General features: G+C 32.2%; 1 protein-coding gene across 1 annotated transcript in view; it reads left to right on the top strand.

The window, feature by feature from the left end:
* The first annotated feature begins 13273 nt into the window (after nucleotides 1-13273).
* The window catches only part of LOC139513141 (voltage-dependent calcium channel type A subunit alpha-1-like), a 215630-nt gene continuing 203506 nt past the window's right edge, over nucleotides 13274-25397 (top strand). The window contains exon 1 of the mRNA XM_071301395.1: nucleotides 13274-15703. Within this exon, the coding sequence (XP_071157496.1) occupies nucleotides 15655-15703 (49 nt within the window). The 5' untranslated portion in view covers nucleotides 13274-15654. The remainder of the gene's footprint in view (nucleotides 15704-25397) is intronic.

Below are 25397 nucleotides of genomic sequence, written 5' to 3'. Positions count from 1 at the left end.
TGTCAATCACGATTCACAAAAAATAAATTTCCATGATCACAGATCACGAAAATATAAAAAGAGTAATAAATCAGTAGAAAAACGGACACGATAGCGAAATGCGCCGATCACGAAGAACGAAAATAACCCATCAGGCCCCTCTTTTATAGCTGACTATGAGGTATGGGATTTGCTCATTGTTGAAGGCCGTACGGTGCCTATAGTTGTTAATGTCTATGTCATTTTGGTCTCTTGTGGATATTTGTCTCTTTGGCAATCATACCACATCTTCTTTTTTTATATAAAAATAATGATCAAACTCATGTAATGTCAACTTTTGCCGGAACTTTAGTTAAATAGAGATCTTAATTTGTCAACGGAAATTTTCAGATTGCATTATATATAAATCATGTTAGAACTGAAGTTCTGAATATTGACCTAATAATATCCTCTGGGATTATATTGTTGCACTATAGAGAAACAATCAGTAGTGTGGTCTTCGTAACAACAAGCAAGTTGTCATTGCTAACAAATATTCTGCGTGTTGCATTACATTAAACATCTGCAAAACGTTTGACTCAAATGCATTCCAATTATAACCGATGTAACTGCACTTTTATTATGAGTTATTATTTTGTAAACATTTGGGTCACATGTCCTGGAGACATTTGACTTTTCTATGCATTTTCCCATTTCCTCTATAGAAACACTTTTTAGTTAAATGGCAGAAAGTAATGCATTTATTACAATTGGAGAAATCACACAAAGTGATCCTGAGGATAAGTTAAGTCTTATTAATCTGAGCCTTAGTGATAAAAATTGATTTACAAAACCCAATTATTTTCGAATTGCCTACCACTGGTAATTTGATTTTCTTGGGAAAGCGTTTTTTTATAATTATAAGTGGAATGTTGGATGTATGGTATTTTTTATTTCATCAAAATTTTATGTAGTATCCCCCAAATATTAACAATAATTTACACTATATTTCACTTCTTTAGTATCCTTTACAATGTAGTTAGCTAGAATGTTTATGTTTGCCTCCAAGTTTCATAATTCCCTGTTATGACATAATAAATTGCCTTTCTGTAAGCTGTTCTTAAACATGATTTCACTGTGGTGTGATCTTATCAAATACTCTAAACAATCCGTTATAAATGTTCTTGTTATTGGAAATGAACTGACAATATCCCTGCTTGTGTTTATTTATATCTCGGTTTTGACTTATATAGCATATTCCATTCATTCTAGTTGATGGTTATGATTGTTGCGTCGTGATGTTCCACCTTGGATGACGCTTTCATTTTAATTGTACGGGGAACACATTAGCCTCAATCCACTGAAAATGGAGGCTATTTTGGGAAGCGTTTTCACAGCAGAATAAATTGTTTCATTTAAAAGGTCAATAATGAACAAACAAATAGTGAAAAAAACTTCTCATTGGGGAACACAGTTATCAAAGGTACCAGGATTATATTATATTTAATACGCCAGACGCGCGTGTCCCAAATACGGCTAAGACAATCTATTACTGGGATAAGAAAATCCTAAGTTTTTCAAAATTGAAAGTTTTGTAACAGGGAATTTATAAAAATGACCATAAAATTGATATTCATGTCAACACCGAAGTGGTGACTACTGGGCTCGTCATACCCTCGGGAACGAAACGTCCACCAGCAGTGGCATCGACCCAGTGGTGTCAACAGTTATCAAACGTACCAGGATTATAATTTAATACGCCAGACGCGCGTTTCGTCTACATAAGACTCATCAGTGACGCTCAGATCAAAAAATTTATAAAGCCAAACAAGTACAAAGTTGAAGAGCATTGAGGAACCAAAATTTCAAAAAGTTTTGTCAAATACGGCCTAGATAATCTATTCCTGGGATAAGAAAATCCTTAGTTTTTCGACAACTGAAAGTTTTGTAACAGGGAATTTATAAAAATGACCATAAAATTGATATTCATGTCAACACCGAAGTGCTGACTACTGGAATGGTGATACCCTCGGGGACGAAACGTCCACCAACAGTGGCATCGACCCAGTGGTGTACACATTTATCAAAGGTACCGAAAGACCGATATAGGTCGTTGAAACTTTCGAAAACGCAAATAGATTTACAATTTATACAAACTCATAATCTTATAACTACATGCATATATGTATTGCATCGCACACAGCAAGTTACTAACAGCTTATCTCTATGATTTTATTCTAAAGGTTGTTATTATGATTTTTAAGTATCAATGAAGTTTGCGTTCACATGTATGAATACAGTATGTGGGGATACTCCAATGAAATACAACGCCAAAATTAAAAGACATCTTATGAAGTTAAGGTTCGATCATCAATAACAGTAAAATCACTAATATCTTTTGACCAATCTCTCTATATAGCCTCAATATGCCAATCTCTAAATTGAAATGTAGTGATGCGCTTTTTTCTCCTTCGGGGATTTTTCTTTTAAAACTGAAGTTGTAAAACAATTCACGTCTGTGTATATTTTTGTATCTATTTTCTGTCCGTTTTTACTTTCCTTGTAATTATCTATCAAGTGTCAGTGATGTCATCGTGGCAAAATCAGGTAAATAAAAACAAATTAAATCCGTTAGAGTTAATAAAATATTCGCTCTCTTTAAATAAGTAATGCCATATTGACAATTTAGTTGTAAAGAAAGCTTTTCCAGTCGGTATCCTAAGCCGATTCTCTCAGAATGATGGATCTGGTGGTGTTGTTATGGTAACCTATCTCGGAACATTTCAGCTGCTTTCGATATTCAATTAATCGACTATATTATGCGATAGTATTTAATACCTGGGATTCCTTTACAGCATCAAATAAAGTAGAATTAGTTTGTATAATTCTCTACAATATCTGCATTGGGAAAGTATTGTTGACATTTTACTTGACATTTTAACATTTTATGGCTGTTGCAATTTATTATAAAGATGGATAACAATACACTATTATTTATTTTTTTCAGAAATATACATTTCTTGTAACTAAGGATTTTATTCAGAAAGCATTTATGCATTGTTATCAATATTGAATTTAATTGGTATAATGGAATGAAGATAGAAGACGTACTATTACTTTCTCAAACTTCAAATTGTACACAAATATTTTAAAGATACATGTACATTTTTCACAACAATTAGTTCTGCGGGAAGGGACTTTTTAAGCCCCGAATACCATGTCCATTGTCTCAATTCAAAAATTAGTTGATAAATAAACACGAACAAAAGAGAAATAGATCAATTTTCGTAGAACTTTGATATTGGAACATTAATGTATAAACCAAAATTTGTCCAAACTTAGAGATTTTTGTAAAAATTTACAAAACTCATGGATTTTAATCAAAGGCTTAATATTGTCAGATTATTCATTTGATTTAACAAAAATAATGATAAAGGATAGTTTTGTTATCGACGCATACGTTGTATGGTTCTGGTTCTGAAAACCAATCGAATAGGCTGGTATTTATAAAATTCGATAGAAAATATGAATATTGGTGCTAATTGTGAGGTGACATAAACAATCAACAACAAACATTCAAATTTGGTTTTGTTATATTTTTATTAGGGGTCAGGTATCCTGCATCTGCAGCTTTTCATAGACACGGATTTAAATTTAACGAAGATACATTACAACTTAAATTTTTTTCCTGAACAACTTTAAAGATAATGCATGGCTAAATATGGATCTCGTCGTATTATTACAAAGTAAACATTCAATATTAGTCTTCTAAAACAGCTGGTCCGAGACCGCAATTGTAGTCCCTAGTGTTGACAGTGGGTTACTTGCCATAAATTTTTTAACCTCTTCGAAATTTATTTCTCCATGTTTAATGCCTCAAATTGCATGAAGGGGTAAAATTACACTGTATAAAATTTGTGTCCCGAAATTTAAGGCAAGTAGTGATTTGGTCCAGGTTAAAAAGGTTAAAAATTAGCACTTCGGAAGCTGTCAAAATATTTCAAGACGCCCTAAACATAAAATTGTCCATATTTTGAGTTAGAGCCGATGAAGTTTTCTATAATTTTGATACAATTTGTCCCAAAAGTAGTACAACACACTGTTAAAATTTCATTGAGAAATCGCAGGTGGGATGTTTTTAATTTTCATTTATGTTCTAAAAGAAATCCACTACGAAATAATTGTGGTCTCGGACCAGCTGATTTATTTACTTTTTCTCTATCCCGTGTGTATATCTTTGACGTTACCTCAAATCATTTCCCTCAATAATGCCGTTTAAATAAAATATAACACAAATCGAAACTTAACTATTCTTGTCTGAACTGAGCTTAATATAAATAAATATTGAATAATTTCGATTTTATACGTTGAAACTATTGTAACAGTATTTTGCAACATGCAATGATTGAACGTTAGTAAGAGTACTAAAAGTCCTTCATGTTGGTTTGTTACACTTAAAACTAGCACAACAAATTTGATTAAATAGTGTACTGTTATAAACAATATTTTGTCTGTGAAACAGTATACAAGTCAGACGAAAGCAGACATGTTACATTAAAGTTAGAACAAAAATAATGAAAAAATGATCAGATTCCACTGAAACTGTAAAGTAATTTCCGTTCGTTTTAACTGATAATGTCAATTTTACTTTGCTTTATTTTGTATCTTGAATTAAAGACTGCCATGTATTGCATCGTAAGATATTTTTTTGTTTATTCTTTATTCAGAATTTACGAGTTCTTTTACGTCACTTGTTAAACAACATTACATTTGGAAACCTGCTTGTCGATTATGAACGATCAATGTGTCGATTTTATCTTTGTTTCATTTGAACTGTTTAATTTTTCAATGTGTTAATTTTTGTTTCTCTTATCTGTTTAGTGGTGTTGGTGATTTTCGCACTCAGAATTGATCTTCGGCTATATAAAAAAAAAACACAAACAAACAAAAAACACAAGAAAAAACACAAGAAAAAACACAAAAAAACAACGGTCTTGTTATGGGCATGAAGTAGTACGCGTCATTTCATTAAGGATCCCGAAAGTATTGTTTGTATCTTTTTATTTTTGTCGTGACTTCTAAAAAGTTTGCGATACTTAAAGATGTAGGAATCATGTGAAATTACAAATAAAATGATTTAATATTGACACGAAATCAACCTAAGATGATTCAATGTTGACACGAAAGTTCGTGTTGCACAGTCTTTAGATTTGTTGTGTTTAGTATGATGTTGTTTGTCTTTCGGACTTTAGATCTTCTTTTTCTGTTACTGTGTTGTCAGTTTATTTCGACTTATAAGTTAGAATGTCCCTCTGGTATGTCTCGCCTCTCTTGTTTTTCTCACGGAAAATTGCGAAAAATTAACACAATAGGTACAAATGTTGATCTTGTAATAGAGGATCATAGAGGATCGATTGGGATGTAGAGCACCAGAAAATAAGTGTATTGGATAAGGACAAGAGGTTTTCAAAAGGCTACCTACGAACCCTCAAATGTTTTTTAAGGATTACTCATGTGACAGAGAGCGTGTCACTCACTCTACAGTAGTCTTTGAATTTAACACTCAGACAAAACGTGGCTGCGTACTTACACAACCCTCACGGACTTTACGGCTCGAGGGTATTACGGCCGGTCCGAGGAATATCAAAATTGGACATGTGTCATCTTTGAATTATTATGAGTACTGATGTTGGACTTCTTTAGCATTGTATCCCAATTATATTATTGAACAACTTTTACTTTCACTTCAAATATACGTATTTCACATAAGTTATAATAAATTATAATATGAAATTATATACCTTTCAATTAAGCAGTACCTGTGAGTAAGACTATAAAGAATGTAAAGCCTGATAATATGATTAAATATATATATATATATGGCAAAACAACAAATGTCATTAACATTGAACAGTATAACAGCTTGTTAGTTTCAAAATGACATTCACGTCATATCGATTCCACGTTATATCCACGTTACATTCATTAAAAAGGCTTTTTTCCACTTCCTGCTGGAATGTGATTATAAGTATACCCAGTGACGAGTTCATATCAATGAAAGTCGAAATAAGGATTAATAGAATTGATCGTCTCAGCTGTTCATAGTGTGCAACAACGGGTTTATAGTTTAATATTTATATCATGCGTATTCATAATGCTGTAATTACGTATTGATATTCCAAAGGTATAGCTAATAATGAAAAATTCTACTACTCTGAAGGGAAACTATATGTTTTCTTCTGCTAACCGACATAGGACCAAAACAAACATGTCAAAAATGACATGATCAGCGCACCTCTCATTTGTTGACTCTATACAAGCACAGAACACTCGAAGACTGCTATTCGGTTTCATGTACCTTCTTCTCGCCTCTTCCCATCTTTTATAACAACAACTTGAAATTATTTTCCTGACTATACCAGACTCAACAGTTGTTATATTTTATCTAATTTGTTTCTAGTTTGTCGTGTTTTCAGTCAGTTTGTTATCATTTCAGTTATATTGTTATTGAACATGATGGGTCAAATGGAAAAAATTTACAATTTATTTTCGATATGTTTTAGAATAACAGAATATATTGTATCTTATTTCTAAGTATTGTCAGAATTTTAAAATAGTGATAACAAAGCGGCTTGAATCAATATTGAATTTTTTAAATGTTTTTTTTTTTCATTTTAATATATCAAAAGTTTCTAGATGTAAAAAAAAAAGTGTATTTGTTTTCTTCTACAATAGCAACACATTCATCACGTCCATATATTATCTTTGTTATCTTTTTTTTTAATCATTTCATGAACTTGTTATGAAAATTGCAATACATAGCCCCAGCATTTGCAGTGACAGTATACATGCGAATACATAATGTTGCTAGTATTTTCGTGAAAGTATCGAGTTTATGAAAATAATGTTTCGGTCAATTTCTCCAAAATAATGAATCCTGTCAGTAATAAAGCAAAGACGACAAAACTTGATAGCATATACAAACAAAACATTACTGACGTTGTCGATAACTTCCGAGCAAACGTTAATTAAGGATGGGGGTTGGGATTCGTGCCAGAAGTTCGGATTTTTTCTCGCTATGATAGATGGTAAAATATTTTGCCCCATAACACCCATTTTCTTTTCGTATAAGACTTCAATAGCCCATAAAACGTCACTTTCCAAAATTCAAACAAATTATAGATTGTGTTTTTCTTTCAATTTGAGACATAAATAACACAAATGCAATATAAGATGTCAGAGGTTGCCTTTTAAAAAAGTAAAAAGTAAAAGTTTATGGTCAAATATATTATTACATAAGCGCGACACTGATGATATGAGGTTCTTTGGTTTTATCAAATCGTTCAGCATGTAGGGCATAGAGAATGACGTTCTGAGGGATTCTTGAAAAATGTAGAAAGATTAAATTGTCTTTGACTTAGCTATAATAGTAACAGAAAAACAACCGTTTGACTTTTTACTTGCGAATGTTAATGATATAATGTGCATTACAGTAATCGTGAAGTTGTCAATTTGTTATCCACTTACAATATTAAATCGATGAATATGCAATAATTAAAGATGACCTTTTAAGTGATTTTACAACTGTATTTCCATAATAAATCTGTCACACTTGTCCTGTTGTTTCATTTATTATTAATCAACCTTGTCTATGTTATTGATTCTGTACAGTATTATCTATCAATCTGTTAGTAGTTCAACTGATTAACTGCATGAGGAACACAAGACTCAATAACAGTGTTTTTTCTCTATCAATCTGTAGTTCACCTCGATTAACTGTATTAAGAACACAAGACTCAATAACAGTGTTTCTTCTGAATCTCTATCAATCTGTTAGTAGTCCAACTCGATTAACTGCATGAGGAACACAAGACTCAATAACAGTATTTCTTCTCTGTCAATCTGTAGTTCACCTCGATTAACTGTATTAAGAACACAAGACTCAATAACAGTGTTTCTTCTGAATCTCTATCAATCTGTTAGTAGTCCAACTCGATTAACTGCATGAGGAACACAAGACTCAATAACAGTATTTCTTCTCTGTCAATCTGTAGTTCAACTCGACTAATTGCATTAGGAACACAAGACTCAATAATGAGTTTTGTATACTGTGCAGACAATTAAAAACTTTACGACAGACAACACAAAGCTGATCTGGGAGGTACATCATCTACTTGCAGACCACTAAATATATCGTGTCCTATGTTACAAGCTTAATTAAAGCCACTAAATATATCGTGTACTATGTTACAAGCTTAGATAAAGCCACTAAATATATCGTGTACTATGTTACAAGCTTAGATAAAGCCACTAAATATATCGTGTACTATGTTAAAAGCTTAGATAAAGCCACTAAATATATCGTGTACTATGTTACAAGCTTAGATTAAGCCACTAAATATATCGTGTACTATGTTACAAGCTTAGATAAAGCCACTAGATATATCGTGTACTATGTTACAAGCTTAGATAAAGCCACTAAATATATCGTGTACTATGTTACAAGCTTAAATAAAGCCACTAAATATATCGTGTACTATGTTACAAGCTTAGATAAAGCCACTTAATATATCGTGTACTATGTTACAAGCCACTAAATATATCGTGTACTATGTTACAAGCTAAGATAAAGCCACTAAATATATCGTGTACTATGTTACAAGCCACTAAATATATCGTGTACTATGTTACAAGCTTAAATAAAGCCACTAAATATATCGTGTACTATGTTACATGCCACTAAATATATCGTGTACTATGTTACAAGCCACTAAATATATCGCGTACTATGTTACAAGCTTAGATAAAGTCACTAGATATATCGTGTACTATGTTACAAGCCACTAAATATATCGTGTACTATGTTACAAGCTTAGATAAAGCCACTAAATATATCTTGTACTATGTTACAAGCCACTAAATATATAGTGTACTATGTTACAAGCCACTAAATATATCGTGTACCATGTTACAAGCTTAGATAAAGCCACTAAATATATCGTGTACTATGTTACAAGCCACTAAATATATCGTGTACTATGTTACAAGCTTAGATAAAGCCACTAAATATATCGTGTACTATGTTACAAGCCACTAAATATATCGTGTACTATGTTACAAGCCACTAAATATATCGCGTACTATGTTACAAGCTTAGATAAAGCCACTAAATATATCGTGTACTATGTTACAAGCCACTAAATATATCGTGTACTATGTTACAAGCCACTAAATATATCGTGTACTATGTTACAAGCTTAGATAAAGCCACTAAATATATTGTGTACTATGATACAAGCTTAGATAAAGCCACTAAATATATCGTGTACTATGTTACAAGCTTAGATAAAGCCACTAAATATATCGTGTACTATGTTACAAGCCACTAAATATATCGTGTACTATGTTACAAGCTTAGATAAAGGCACTAAATATATCGTGTACTATGTTACAAGCTTAGATAAAGCCACTAAAAATATCGTGTACTATGTTACAAGCCACTAAATATATCGTGTACTATGTTATAGCCACTAAATATATCGTGCACTATGTTACAAGCTTAGATAAAGCCACTAAATATATCGTGTACTATGTTACCAGCTTAGATAAAGCCACTAAATATATCGTGTACTATGTTACAAGCTTAAATAAAGCCACTAAATATATCGTGTACTATGTTACAAGCCACTAAATATATCGTGTGCTATGTTACAAGCCACTAAATATATCGCGTACTATGTTACAAGCTTAGATAAAGCCACTTAATATATCGTGTACTATGTTACAAGCCACTAAATATATCGTGTACTATGTACCAAGCTTAGATAAAGCCACTAAATATATTGTGTACTATGATACAAGCTTAGATAAAGCCACTAAATATATCGTGTACTATGTTACAAGCTTAGATAAAGCCACTAAATATATCGTGTGCTATGTTACAAGCCACTAAATATATCGTGTACTATGTTACAAGCCACTAAATATATCGTGTACTATGTTACAAGCCACTAAATATATCGTGTACTATGTTACAAGCTTAAATAAAGCCACTAAATATATCGTGTACTATGTTACATGCCACTAAATATATCGTGTACTATGTTACAAGCCACTAAATATATCGCGTACTATGTTACAAGCTTAGATAAAGCCACTAAATATATCGTGTACTATGTAACAAGCCACTAAATATATCGTGTACTATGTTACAAGCTTAGATAAAGCCACTAAATATATCGTGTACTATGTTACAAGCCACTAAATATATCGTGTACTATGTTACAAGCCACTAAATATATCGTGTGCTATGTTACAAGCCACTAAATATATCGCGTACTATGTTACAAGCTTAGATAAAGCCACTTAATATATCGTGTACTATGTTACAAGCCACTAAATATATCGTGTACTATGTTACAAGCTTAGATAAAGCCACTAAATATATTGTGTACTATGATACAAGCTTAGATAAAGCCACTAAATATATCGTGTACTATGTTACAAGCTTAGATAAAGCCACTAAATATATCGTGTACTATGTCACAAGCTTAGATAAAGCCACTAAATATATCGTGTACTATGTTTCAAGCCGCTAAATATATCGTGTACTATGTTACAAGCCACTAAATATATTGCGTTCTATGTTACAAGCTTAGATAAAGCCACTAAATATATCGTGTACTATGTTACAAGCCACTAAATATATCGTGTACTATGTTACAAGCTTAGATAAAGCCACTAAATATATTGTGTACTATGATACAAGCTTAGATAAAGCCACTAAATATATCGTGTACTATATTACAAGCTTAGATAAAGCCACTAAATATATCGTGTACTATGTTACAAGCCACTAAATATATCGTGTACTATGTTACAAGCTTAGATAAAGCCGACGAAGAACATAACTCAACAAACGAAGCGTGATAAAGGCAAACAGTTCCATTCTGTTTTTTGTTTATTTTGTAGCCGTATCCTTCTTTATTATATAGTTACACCAATTTAATTTTAAAATAAGTCGACTTATTGTATGTCCTTGTAAGTATCTTCAACCTCTTTTTTACATTTTCCCAAATTGCTACCTGTGTGTAAGTCATTTGGTTTATCTGCTGTGAGCAATCAGTGTTAAATTTTAATCTATCTTTTATAATGTATACTATTTAATACTACTGTGTTCATTTTTCAGAGAATCTTTTGTACCTTGCACATTCTTTATAACTATACGACTACCTGCTGTAAATTCATACAAGCAGGTTCGATTTTTTATAAATTGGTAGTTATTGGAAATGTATAATGCGATATGAAAGACACAAACTATTTATTGATCTTGGAATTAATAAAGTGTAGACTTCTCACCCTGTTAATCATACCAGCCAAACTTGTATAACATTTCCAATTGATTACTAGTCTTGAATGAAAACTGATTTTCATTTATTTTTCTAGCATTATAATATGTTTATTCTCTATACTCATAACTACAAAAAAGAACATTTGTGTTAAGAATTTATTAATTGGGAATAAATAATAATCAGCTATTCTATCGAAATTAAACATGTTTGGTGCAACTGATTTATAGATTGGAGGCATAACAACGGTATGATGTGAGATAAAAGTTTTGATAATTTTGATACTTTTTTTACATTTTTTAGTTGTAGTTCTAGTAGTACTGTCAATAAGAACTCCAAAAAATGATTAAAAGAAAGTACGAACTTCGGTTAACAAGTTATCAGTAAGACTAACACTCCTATTTCTAAACTAGACGTCCAAGTTAGCCAGGTTCATTATAATAAATAATGTATGCTACTGACGTCACGTTCTACGGTACACCACAACTGTTACATGCAACACAACAATCCATTCATAAATGATTTACACTTAAAAATCTATTAAAGCGTATCTGAATTATAGCGTAGTATGTGTAAACCTAGTACGTGTAGTTCTAAAATTCATCCCCTCACCTGATTACCAATTTATGCAAAATATTGATTAAAAACGTTTGTTAAGTAAATGATTTTATTATCCTTTGTCTAGACAAAACGATCACTAAGATTTTCGTCGTTTTATATTATGAGCGTGACGTTGTAAAAGCAATGTTTTTTTTCCCTCACAAAAACTTCAATTGAGCTCAGTGCAATTTTAAAACAATTAACTTTTGCACACATCAAAGAGCAGTTATTGATTTCTGAGGTAGTTCCCCTCACGTTTCTTGAGTACGTTTCCGAACACGATAATGCATTTCTACATGATACATAAACTCATTATTTTTCCCCAAGACTGAATGAGAATATTTCCAAATGATCCTAACGATGAGAACTATAAGTGACACTACACTTGATGTTGAAACACTTAACAGAGTGCACAGGAACAGTAGCCAATGGAACAAACATGCAATAGTATAGAATTTTAAAGTCACTGCGTCCTGCTCAGTCTTTTGTTTTCTGTGTTGTGTTTTGTGTACTATTGTTTGTCTGTTTGGCTTTTTCTTGTTTAGTCATGGCGTTGTCAGTATGTTTTCGACTTATGAGTTTGAATGTCCCTCTTTCGTCTCTCTTTTACCTGGTACAATTTCTTGACATAATAACTTTTTCATTTACAATCGTTTTTCCACTTGTGCATGTGTCAATAAAATAATGAGACACCAAAGGGGCATTTGACCGTAATACGTCTCAACAAAAACAGATAATACCATACACAAAAATCAAAACAACATCACAGGTCGAACTTTTATTGACAGTAAACATATATTATAAATAGTTGGGAAAGAACGATTCTGTAATCCTTTTTTAAGTGACTTTAAGCTTGAACTTATTTTCAAGATCTACAAATGGAATCTTTAACGTGTATTATTGATACTATAGATACAGCTAAGTCGACCTCATATCTTGACTTACATCTAGAAATTGACAATGAGGATCGGTTAAAAACAAAACTTTACGACAAAAGAGATGATTTCAGCTTCCCAATTGTGAATATTCCATTTCTATGTAGCAACATTCCAGCAGCGCCTGCATACGGAGTATACATCTCCAAGTTGATACGATATGCCCGAGCTTGTATTTCCTATCATGATTTCTTGATAGAGGATTGCTACTCACAAGGAAGCTATTAAACCAAGAGTACCAAATGGTGAAGTTGAAATCATCCCTTCGTAAATTTTACGGACGCCATCACGAGTTGGTTGACCATTATGGAATAACCGTTTCACAGATGATATCGAATATGTTCCTTATGTCGTAACTACAATACTCTTCCTTTTTCACGAACGTGACCTACCGAATTAGACTATTTACCGGATTTGTAATAACATAAGCAACACGACGGGTGCCACATGTGGAGCAGAATCTGCTTACCCTTCCGGAGCACCTGAGATCACCCCTAGTTTTTGGTTGGGTTCCTGTTGCTGTCTTCTGTACTATTGTTTGTCTGTTTGTCTTTTTATTTTTAGCCATGGCGTTGTCAGTTTATTTTCTATCTATGAGTTTGACTCTCCCTCTGGTATCTTTCGTCCCTCTTTTTTTTTTAAACACTCTGTACACACGTCAATCAATTTAATTTATAGGTAGAATAATGTGTGTATTAAAAGCCGTCTAATCAGGACAGGTACCCATGTCCTACTTATCATTTATTCAACACTAAGCAAAAAATAGCTTCCTGTATCTTTATAAATGTTTAAATGTTGTTTTTTTAAGATCTTCTGAAAAATCAATAGTGTAAAATGCTATTCATAGAATTTCATCACCTTTCTTGTATTTCTTACTTCAAATATAGCACGACCATATCTAAAGTCAATTATTTATACGTAAAGTTTATAGTGTGATGATACATGATTAAACCAACCTGAATGTCAATAACCACAGAGGATATATGCCAGTTAAACACAGCTGTATAAGGGCGAGTCTATATACCAATTTAGCACAATTGTATAAGGGCGAGTCTATATACCAATTTAGCACAATTGTATAAGGGCCAGTCTATATACCAACCAAACAGCTGTATAAGGAGAAGTCTGTATCTGTACCAGATAAGTACAACCTTAATAAGGCAAGTCTAATGGCAGAACAACACAACTGTATAATGGCCAGTCTATATATCAACCCAACAGGTGTATAAGGGGAGCTTGTATCTGTACCAGATCAGTACAACGGTGAACTTAAAAAGGCAAGTATAATGGCAGCTCAACATAGCTATATAAGGGCGTTCTATATACCGATTCAGTACAGTTGTATAAGGGCCAGTCTATTATATACCAATCCAACAGGTGTATAAGGGGAGTCTGTATCTGTATCAGATAAGCAAAACCTTAAAAAGACAAGTATAATGCCGGCTCAAAACAGCTGTATAAGGGCGTTTCTATATACCAACCTGGCACAGCTGTATAATGGCCAGTCTATATACATGTCACCCAAACAGCTGTATAAGGGGAGTCTGTATCTGTACAAGATCAGCAAAACATTAAAAAGATAAATTAAATGCCAGCTCAACACAATTGTATAAGGGCGAGTCTATATACCAACCTTACAGCTGTATATGGAGTAGTCTGTATATGTACCAGATCAACATAACCTTAATAAGACGAGTATAATGCCAGCTCACCACAAATGTATAAGGGCGAGTCTCTACAGTAACACAGCACAAATGTATAAGGGCAAGTCTATATACCAACACAACAGCTGTATAAGGAGATAGATATAAGAAGATGTGGTATGAGTGCCAATGAGACAACTCTCCATCCAAGTCATAATTTGTAAAAGTAAACCATTATAGGTCTTCAACACGGAGCCTTGGCTCACATCGAATAGTAAGCTATAATGGGCCCCAAACACGACTATGTAAAATCAGTTGAACGGGAAAACCAACGGTCCAATCTATATAAAAAACGAGTAACGAGAAACTTATGAACCACATCAACAAATGACAACCACTGAACATCCGGTTCCTTTTAGTCTGTATCTGTAGCAGATCAGCAAACATTAAAAAAGACAAGTCTAATGCCAGCTCAACACAACTGTTTAAGGGCGAGTCAATATAACAACCCAGCACCGTTGTATAAGGGATGTCTGTAGACCAGTCCAACTGTATAATGAACACTTATTACAAATAATTTTCTGTGAAAAAAAATCCTTTTTTCAATGAATTCTGTACGTTAGAAACTAATTGTGTACTGCTTATTCCTCGTGCACTTGGCGCTTGGAAAGGTTTAATATTGGAATGCGATAATTATTGTCGTTATTATATATCACAGCATCAAAAAGCGTTTCATTTGAAGAAATCTACATCTAACTTACCTGTCACGTTATCTTACTCATAAAAAATTGATTTTCTTAAAATGTCAATACATGGAATTATTAATAATACTGATATGTACATGTGATTGAACATTTTTAATAATAACGCAATATACCTCTGCCTGGCCGTGTCACGTTTGTATCAACTCCGTACATCTGCTAATATAATTCAATATTTCTTTAACGACATTCATTGAACACACGCAGATTAACGGGAGGCTATATAGTATATGATCGAACAGTAGTACGCAGAAAATGAGACGCAAGGATATGTATTTCAATTAAAACAATAGTGTTTTTTAAAGCAAATTTTAAAATGTAATTTAATATGTGTGTTAATTTCTTGGAATTATCAAAATCGTATTTTTGTGAGGAAAATTCAGTGGATATAAATATGTTTCGGTAAAAGATGCAAAGGGATTATTATTATGATGCTGACGACAGCTGGGATAAGTCAGGTAAAGAAATCGATACGTTTTTTCCATTTATTAGCTAGACTTGTTTATTTCACAAATCTTACAAAAATTTTGATACATAATTACAATTGTGTCTGCTGATGCATATTGAACAATTGTTTTCTTTTAGGTGAAAATGTGAATATTTCTGAAACATTTTACTTTCAAATATTAATTAAGAATGTATATGAATCATGAAAAAAATGAAGAAAACAAAAGGCAAATTTTCAGGATTAGATAGGTCGTATATACAAAGAATAGTTAGTTTTCCCAGATATTATTGTCTAAAAATCGCTAAACATCTGTAGTCTAATCTGTTCTAGAAGTAAGAACCTAGAGGGAAAAAAAACAGAAATTTAAGGATACTAGGGTGAAAAACTTAATTATAATTCACATCAAACCTGTTCACTATAAACCTCCAAAAATGAACTTTACAAATCGAATTAAAAAAATGAAGAAACGTACACTCTCAGATATAGTGACACTCTAAATTATACTATTTGAAAGTACCTCTCTCTGTTGAAGGTCATACGGTGACACCTCCATATTTTACAAAGCAGATTTATGTAAATTAAAATATTGCTAAGGCAATAAAAGTAATCATCAATTTATTTATTTAGCATGATATAGACCGAATAGTTGAAATTTGGATAACACCCTATCCCGAACAATAGCATTATTGCAACTAAAGGACAGGCTCTATATGTGAGAGTAAATTACCTTTAATCAGACAATTTATTAATATAAGGAGCGACAACTGTATACAGCAAATACTGGATTTATAAATCACAAAATATGCAAGTTTCGAGATAATACAAATACAGAATATTGTCTAGCAGGCTGCAGACCACATTTTCCATCTTAAAACGTGTCGGAATCCTAGCTTTGACAAAATCACTGACTGTCTTGTTCAACGCCATACCTAAAACTTATCCATTGATTAAAATGTCTGTGATTATAGACTATAACTCTACCTGGCTGGTACATCAAATATATTCTTCCACATAAGATGGTTTTTTTCATTGACTTTACTTCTGCCATGCTTGTTGATCATTTTTCTTACTACTTTTCCATTGTTAGACATATCCTGTTATCATAACTCTGACTATATCTCTGCCAGAATTTTCCCACATCATATTTCGACATATCTTTGTTAAACATGTCCGTATTTATAGCCTAGACCTCCACTATCATGTTTGTTAATTATCATTTCTCCGATTTTCTTATTGTTTAACATGTTTGAAACCCTAGCTCTAACCGTATGACTGCCAGGCTTACCTATAAAGGACATATTAGACTTTCCCCCTTTTCAACCATGCCTTCAATCATATCTCTTCTTCAACTAGGTATGTTCATCATGATATCTCCGGCTATTGTTAGACATGTCTGATATTGCATCTTTGATTTTACCATTGTCACTCCTTTTTTATAATCACGGCTCAGACTGATCCATTGTAGACTTTTTTTCTATCACAGATTAGATTATAATACCTTGAATATCAGGTTAAATAACGGTTCAGACTTTTCCAGGTACAATCCTAGCTCTGATCATACGATTGCTATGATTGCTCATCTTTATAAATCCACATTTGTAATATTTGTGTTTATTTCTCAATTACATGTCGATAGTTACAGCTCGTACTATACTTTTACAGGGCTTGTTCATCATTACAGATACGGGATATCCATTGTATACATAAAAATATCTATACAAAATGAGAGAAATGTGGTATTTTTTTGTACATAAATTAGGCCGTTAGTTTTCTCGTTTGAATTGTTTTACATCTTTTCATTTGGGGGCCTTTTATAGCTGACTATGCAGACTGTTTTGCTCATTGTTGAAGACCGTACGATGACCTATAGTTGGTAATATCTGTGTCATTTAGTCTCTTGTGGAGAGTTCTCTCAATGGCAATCACACCACGTCTTCTTTTTTTTTATACATATGATTGCCAATGAGACAAATATCCACAGGTGTTCAAATGAAGTGGATTAAAGCAAGTATAGGTAACTGTATGGTATTGAACAATGCTAACCATAGCTTTGACTAAACCTTTAACAATCTTCCGGCCTATTAATTATCATTGAGATATATTGATCATAACTTTGAATGTACCATAACCTCCCTTTTACATTATCAGCCCTCTTCTGACTTGATCATAGCTTTGATTATATCATCACCACTCTCTTTTTCATTGTCAACACTCCTCCTGTCAATATTTAGCAGACATAACTGCTATATTCGTTTGACTTAAAATGTTACAGGTTTTTCATCGTAGCCTGCAAACTTGGCTCGGACTACACCATCATCACATTTCTTTCTTATTCATTTGAGGCATTTCTGTTTTAAAAGCCCTGACTAATACGAGTGAAAAGCATGTTCTGGACCAGTTTCTGCTTATCTATTGAAGGTATATATGTTGTTAAAGACCTGACTAATACGATTGAAAAAAGTAAAATCACAAAAATACTGAACTCCGAGGAAAATTCAAAAAGGAAAGTCCCTAATCAATTGGCAACATCAAAAGCTCAAACACATCAAACGAATGGATAAAAATTATCATATTCCTAACTTGGTACAGACCTTTTTTTTAGGTAGAAAAGGCAGTTTCCTCTTGATGAAAATCTAAGGAAAATGTAGGCAGATTCATTTATTTTGTACAGGTTAAAGTAACCGAGCATCAACTCTTCTAATGGAGCCCGTAGGCAACCTGTTACATGGATTAATTGCTTATAAATTTGATAAGTTATTGTTTTCCAGTAATGATCAATATCATTCGTTCCACCCACTCTTCGGATCGAAATGATTGACGTATTGTTGGACACTTTGTTGACATCTTGCCATTAATAATATATTTAGTCAAAGAGATGTTTCATTCAAAAATTTATGTTATTTTAACTTATCTTTTTTTTATGAATAACAGTTGCTTGCATTAAAATGAGTGCATTAATTGTCTAACAAACTCATCCTTTTTTTTATTTTCACAAATGTTTCGAAAAAGATAATATGCTAAAACTTTAGATAATATTATAATGATTTTATTAACAAAAAGTATGATCATGAGTATAAAGATGAATATTTCCTCCTGTCATCCTATAACCATTCATTTATCTTCATTGTCATATAAGTTTTATTAAAATCAATATCCAATCCTTAGTGGAGTTATATATAAAACAAGTACACACCCGTGATATCGCTGGTCCGTAACTGAATTAAAGTATACAACTATGCCTAAGCCTTATTTTAGTAATTGGTATTGTCATCTGATAAAGTCATGCATGTCGATTATAAGATACACAGTTTTCTCTGCTTTCAAATCTTTCTGTTTGAACCCGTCGACCTGGAACTTGTCAATTATTGGTAATATTAACTATTTGGAAAACAAAAGGTCCTGGCTATCCAGGAATGGAGTGTTTTTTAATCAACATCATTGTCCCATATTAGTTATCTTAGAAAGTCTTGCTGATTGCTGAATAAAACTACAATAGGGGAAATTTTGACAAAGATTGAATTTAGTAGTGTCGGCCCTTTGATTATGACCCGTGTATATAGCAAAATCCTAAATACACCGTTTGGTGGTGCGCCTGTCAAATGCGGAACGTACCATTTGATTATGACTCGTGTATATAGCAAAATCCTAAATACACCGTTTGGTGGTATCGGTATCGGATTCGACCCGGAACTTGTTAATTATTGGCAATATTAATTATGTGGAAAACAAAAGGGTCTGGAGTGGTGTAATTTTTAATCTACACCATTGTCCTATATAAGCTATATATAGAGTTGAATTCTTTGATTTGTCGTTTTTACCCGATGACGGCTGACAAATTGGACCTCGTAATTTTAGTATTATAGATATATATATATTAAATATCTAATAATTGAACATAGAAATGCCCCCCAAAACCATAAATAACTGATAATGCACAGAAATGTAAAAGTGCTATTTCAGTTTGGTTTTGTTCACCAACAGGGATTTCGATTACTTTCATTTGAAGCAGTTTAAACACAATTTCTTACTGAAACATGATTGAAAAAAATTCTTTTGGACTACTAGTGCGTCACATAGTAATTTACAGGTTGTTCGACTGTTATTGAGGTTGTGTTGATTAAGTGCAATTGAATAAAGGCAACAGTAGTATACCGCTGTTCAAAATTCATAGATCGATTGAGAGAAACATATCCGGGTTACAAACTAAAATCGAGGGAAACACATCAACTACCGGAGGAAAACAACGAAACAGCAAAAAACACTGAAGTGCAACAAAAAAAAAACGACAATGCAACATACATAGAAACTACTAAGTAACTATTATATATCGAATCCCGGCGAGGGAAGAAAAAAAAATTTGCGAAAGCAAATTTACAGATCTAACATTGTTGGGTTGATGTTTAGACGATTTGTATATACATTATGTACACAGCCATGTATCACCATCATTGCTGGTGATCCGATGGATAAATCTGTTGTAGAGTTGTCACTGACTCAGACGTACTTATTAATATAATTATTTTCTGTGACTGTATCTTGCATTAATTTGTAGGATCCTTTACTATAGATAATTGAGCTGATCTGTAACTATAACACATCCCTGCCTTATATATCATGTACTGTAATACGACACTAGATTAAAACTGACGAGGAAAGGTAACGCACGGCCACCGAAAGCTTTATTTTTGTGAAGCCCAGGTGGTCGTTTGGTCTAGCGGGACGGCTGCAGTGCAGGCGATTTGGTGTCACGATATCTCAGTAGCATGGGTTCGAATCCCGGCGAGGGAAGAACAAAACATTAGCGAAAGCAAATTTACAGATCTAATATTGTTGGGTTGATTTTCCTGTCAATTTTTTTTTACAGATATAAAGAGCGAATACGAGGGACATTTTACTTAGATGTGCATGCATAGAGCACATTCGTCACCTAGAATATTTTTACAGCTTTAACACATAAAAAGTGAAAAATATTGAACAAAATATTTTATATCTAATTATTATACATACATTTAACCTTTGATTCTAACGATTATATAACGGAGAAGGTATAATCAGAACCTTCACTTTGTTGGTCACTTGAATTCGAAAATATTTGTTTTTATTTTAAATCTACGAAATGAGATATCAAAAGACATTAGTCCATCAGATATCAGTATTAAAATAGTTTTTATTTTTGTCTTACATATTTGCATTATGTCTTCAAACTTCTTGTTTTGTGCGCAAAAAAAGCCTCATTTTGAAATCGTGTCATTCAAATATTAAGATCAGTGGTTTTCGTTTGCAGTTTTGTATTATACTTGTTGTCGATTAATCAATTTTTGTACATAAATCAGGCCATTATTGTGTCCAGATACTGTGTAAAGTTACTATTTTCAGTTAAATATGTACATTTCAAAATGTTCACTTTCTATCGTGCGTTCAATTACCTAAAAACAACAACTATAAACAGGTTTTGAGAAACAAAGGGATGAGATTCTCTTGCATCGAAGTAAATCAAAGTTTTTTTAACTAAGTTTTCTTTGACGGTTGTCACTTTCAAAAATCCTTCGAACTTCGGTACACTAATGTTGCCTTTATTTATGCATTGAAGGCGAAATACGAAGATGTTTGCTTTAGTAATGTCATTATTTACTTGTGTTCATGCAATGGAAAAGAGGCACGTACTTTTTTGAACATTTGGCCATCCCATCTCCTTTTATTTCCATGCAATCACCCTCGCCTGTTTCTTTATTCAAATTCATGTAAAGATATTAATATTGTTTTCAAGATTTAGAGAAAACAAAACCTCAACAATGGCTTCATCAAAACAAAATCTAAAATTATATATAGATAATACATAAAGCATAATCGTCAATGGATTCACCTCGTTTCATCCTTTTTTTCCAAGATTGAGATGGCAAATAAAAAGCAATTAAACAGGCACCATGAAGCCAATGTTTTATATATTAAACACAGAAAACAGGAGAAGATACAGTAATTAAATCAAAGTGTCCTGCATTGCGATTTTTTTAGATGCAAATTATAAATGCATGTGCATGTTTCCTTTTGATCCTGATGGCCGTCAAAACAAAATAAGATAGTCTGTTGTTAGTAGTGGATCATTGACCCAACATTGATTCAGCTGGAAATCTCTTTGTGATACTCATTAAAACATAAATGATGGATTATTGGTTTCTCAAAGACACCCTTTTACTTAATGGCTACCAGTTTTATAAATTGCAAAGTTTTCTTCCTACAGCAGAATGATCTATTATATTGTTATAGAATTGAAGTGTATCTCTTATACAATTATACGGAAGTAAAAGCTAGGTAAAAGCATAGCCCAAAATGACTATAGAAACGACCATTGATTTTTGATGCTTCGTAATGGGGGGAAATACACTAGTGGTTCGAATAAGCCGAGGTTTAATAATCCATTTATATTAACACTTATTATGCTGTTATTTTTGTCACTGATACAAGACCCTAGAGAATATAATTGGTTGACCGATGATATTAACTACTGAGAGTGTCACAAGAACAGAAAACCTATTTAATTGACACTAATTCTAATTTACGTGTTCTATTATAGACATTTTTCCTTATTCCTAGAAATTATTATGGCACACAGTTACTTCATAAAAATAGTTCATTTGGTGTATTATGATTTAATTTGTATTACCATAACCATGTTTAAAATGATTTAGCTTATCAAATTAATTCAGTTTTGAAGAATTTTTTAAATCAACATATTTTAAGTTTATTACTTCATTATGAATTCTTCTTTGACCAAGAAAATTTGGCAACTGCACTTTGTTCGAAAAATTCGAAGACTTTGAAGGAATAGAAATTCAACATATATGTCTAGAAGCTTAGGTTGGCTTTGAGGAAATTAGCCGATCATAGTGCAGTTTATGAATGATGCAAGGTTTGTTTACAAAATAAAAGCGCATATCAAAAGCAGAATGACTTCCAGTAAGATTACAGAAAATTGCTGTGGACAAATGAAGTGAGAGAATAAATTGAATTATTGAATGGGAAAGCTAACTGTTGCTTTTTTCCATCCTATAACAAATTTTGAATTAAACATGGTCCTTACTGCAGTTCTTGAAAGAGTGAAAAGTAAAAGGTACTTCTGGCTTCTAACAGTCAGTTTCTTTTCACCCTTATTCTTCTTCAACTATTTATTATGCCATCTCAAATAGGTAAAACACAGATTACACAGTGAAAGTGCAAGGCATTCATTCCGTGCGGAGCCATTTTTCTTTTCGAACTGTAAATATAAGAGAAATTATTTAATTTTGGAAAACATTGATATTTTGGATTTTTGTTGTATTTAGATTTCTACTTTATTGTTGCTTCTTATTGGAAAATAGATGTTATCAATTCTTTTAAACTATATTCTGGACCATAGACCATCTATGTTCTCTATATACTAGTAGTGGTATTTTCACTGAACAGCATCTGTTATTTCATACAATCCAAAAGATACTTGATGGTGCATCTTTTAATATTCATTATGGTAATTCTAAAAGTCATGCCATTCTCTTTCCAGATAACAGTTTTATTTGATGAGCTTTACATTCAAATAATGAAACTACATATATAATATTTTCACGAATTGTATGAAGACACTTCCTTGGCTATTTTCAAAATTTTGAAGATATTTTATTTCCTATTGGTTGGATGTCACATTGCAACACATTCTAAGATGACTAATGATATCGTTCGGATTTGGATAAAATTTTACTATTACTTCAATCTTTGTTTTCCTCGAATGAACATATAACAGGCTAATTTTTGAACATGGAATTATTTTTAATTATGGAATTTGCATAATTTCTTGTGCTTGAAATTTTTAATAAATTCCATGTATATTCGGTACTTTAATGTTCTGTTCTGTTCTATTGCAAAGAAGATAGTATACATTTTCAATAGAATGTACTGTGCCGGGCACAACACTATCTATACAAAATCACAAAATACATTGTATGGAAAGTGTTATGAACCATTAAAAACATCATTATACCAAATAAGCATGGAATTTATTAAAAATTTCAAGCACAAGGAATTATGCAAATTCCATAATTAAAAATGATTCCAAGTTCAAATAACAGCCTGTTATATGTTGTGTTACAATAAGGATATCGTTTTTGATAACTGCATCCATACGTATGTATCTTATTGTTTTTATTTTGAACTTAAACCATCACAATAATCATATATTAAGTAAAAGCAATGGTATTGTTTATAAAAATTCCATAGATTATTTTCCTTGGAACAGAATGTTTCGTCTGCCGCTTAAGGAGCCACAGAGATATGGAGAAACACTTTACGAGCTTCACTACTGTAATTAAAGAATCACTAATCAAGAATTACTGGAGATAGAGGGTTAACAGATTTTTCCTCCAGCAGTAATATAACTAATGAATAAAATCATATTCTTTATTTGAAAATTGAAACTAGGGAATAGATTTTCCGATTAATTTGCAATATTGCAGTGGCAATTACCGAATAGGTAGTTATAAAGCTAATTAGAAGCTCAAGAGCTAGCCAAGGGTTACAATCCATGTCAAAATAACACATGACATGTATAAGAATACATTACATGGTACGTATAATTCACCAACCAAAAAGGTAAAATAACAAACATATTGAATTCGAAGGGAAACTCAAAACAAAATTCCCTATATAAAATGGCAAAAACCAAAAGCTCAAGCACATCTAACGAAATGAAAACAACTGTCATGTTATGACATGGTACATACATTTCCTTATCTTAATACTGGTATCAGTTACTAATACCTGTCGTTTTATTTCTTAACCAAGGCGACTGTACTCAACTTTGCAAGCCTTTGTACTCACTAACATACAATTATTAGTATAGACACTAAAACTACTCGTCCTTGACATGGGATAGTATTGGTTTCCAACGTATTATCAGTCGTCGTCGGTAGACTATTTAGCGATGTTTTAAATTACACTGTAACTGCCATACATTGTTCGTGATCGAAAGAAACATCAGTACTTGCCTTTCATAACTATGACAGAAAGGCATGTTATAATTGATCTTTCGATCAAAATCTTTGAACTCAACATGTTTATTAGACTTATTTAAGAAGATTATAATTATTAATCATATTGAAGTTGCTCAAACACTGCGTCTCGTTTTGGTGATCAAAATAGATTTTCTTTTATAAATGTCTTTTTGGGTAATTTTGTTGGATTGCTTTCTCATTTATGTCTATGCGACAATTTATTCATAAATATGTCATTTTGAATTTTATCTCGACATAACACTTCAATCTTTTTAACATGTAGGTGTTAATAGAACAAATTAAAACTTTTATCTTTAAATATAAATATAGTTCAACTGAAAAGTTTGCGAGTTGCCATTTGATAGTGTTAATTTATGGTGTGATAACAATGTAGAAAAATACAAACTGTTTGTGCGTTTTTCTCTATATTATTTTATTTTTGTTGCATTGCTTTTACATTGGCAAAATTCTCTCATCACATTCTACTCAAATAAATTATTAAAATTTTGTTGTGGTACGATGAGTTATCTATAAACGAAATCATTCTAGCTAAACAACTGCAAATGCAAAATCCTTGAAATGAAATTCTACCTATCAATTAAAATGAAAGATTGTTTTAAACAAATATAAAATGACTGGTTGATTGATTGGTTGGATGATTTTTATAACTTGAAAGTAATTCAGACT

The sequence above is a fragment of the Mytilus edulis genome, chromosome 2 (genome assembly GCF_963676685.1).
Source record: "Mytilus edulis chromosome 2, xbMytEdul2.2, whole genome shotgun sequence".
NCBI lineage: Eukaryota > Metazoa > Mollusca > Bivalvia > Mytilida > Mytilidae > Mytilus > Mytilus edulis.
This window is presented reverse-complemented; position numbering and strand designations above follow the sequence as displayed.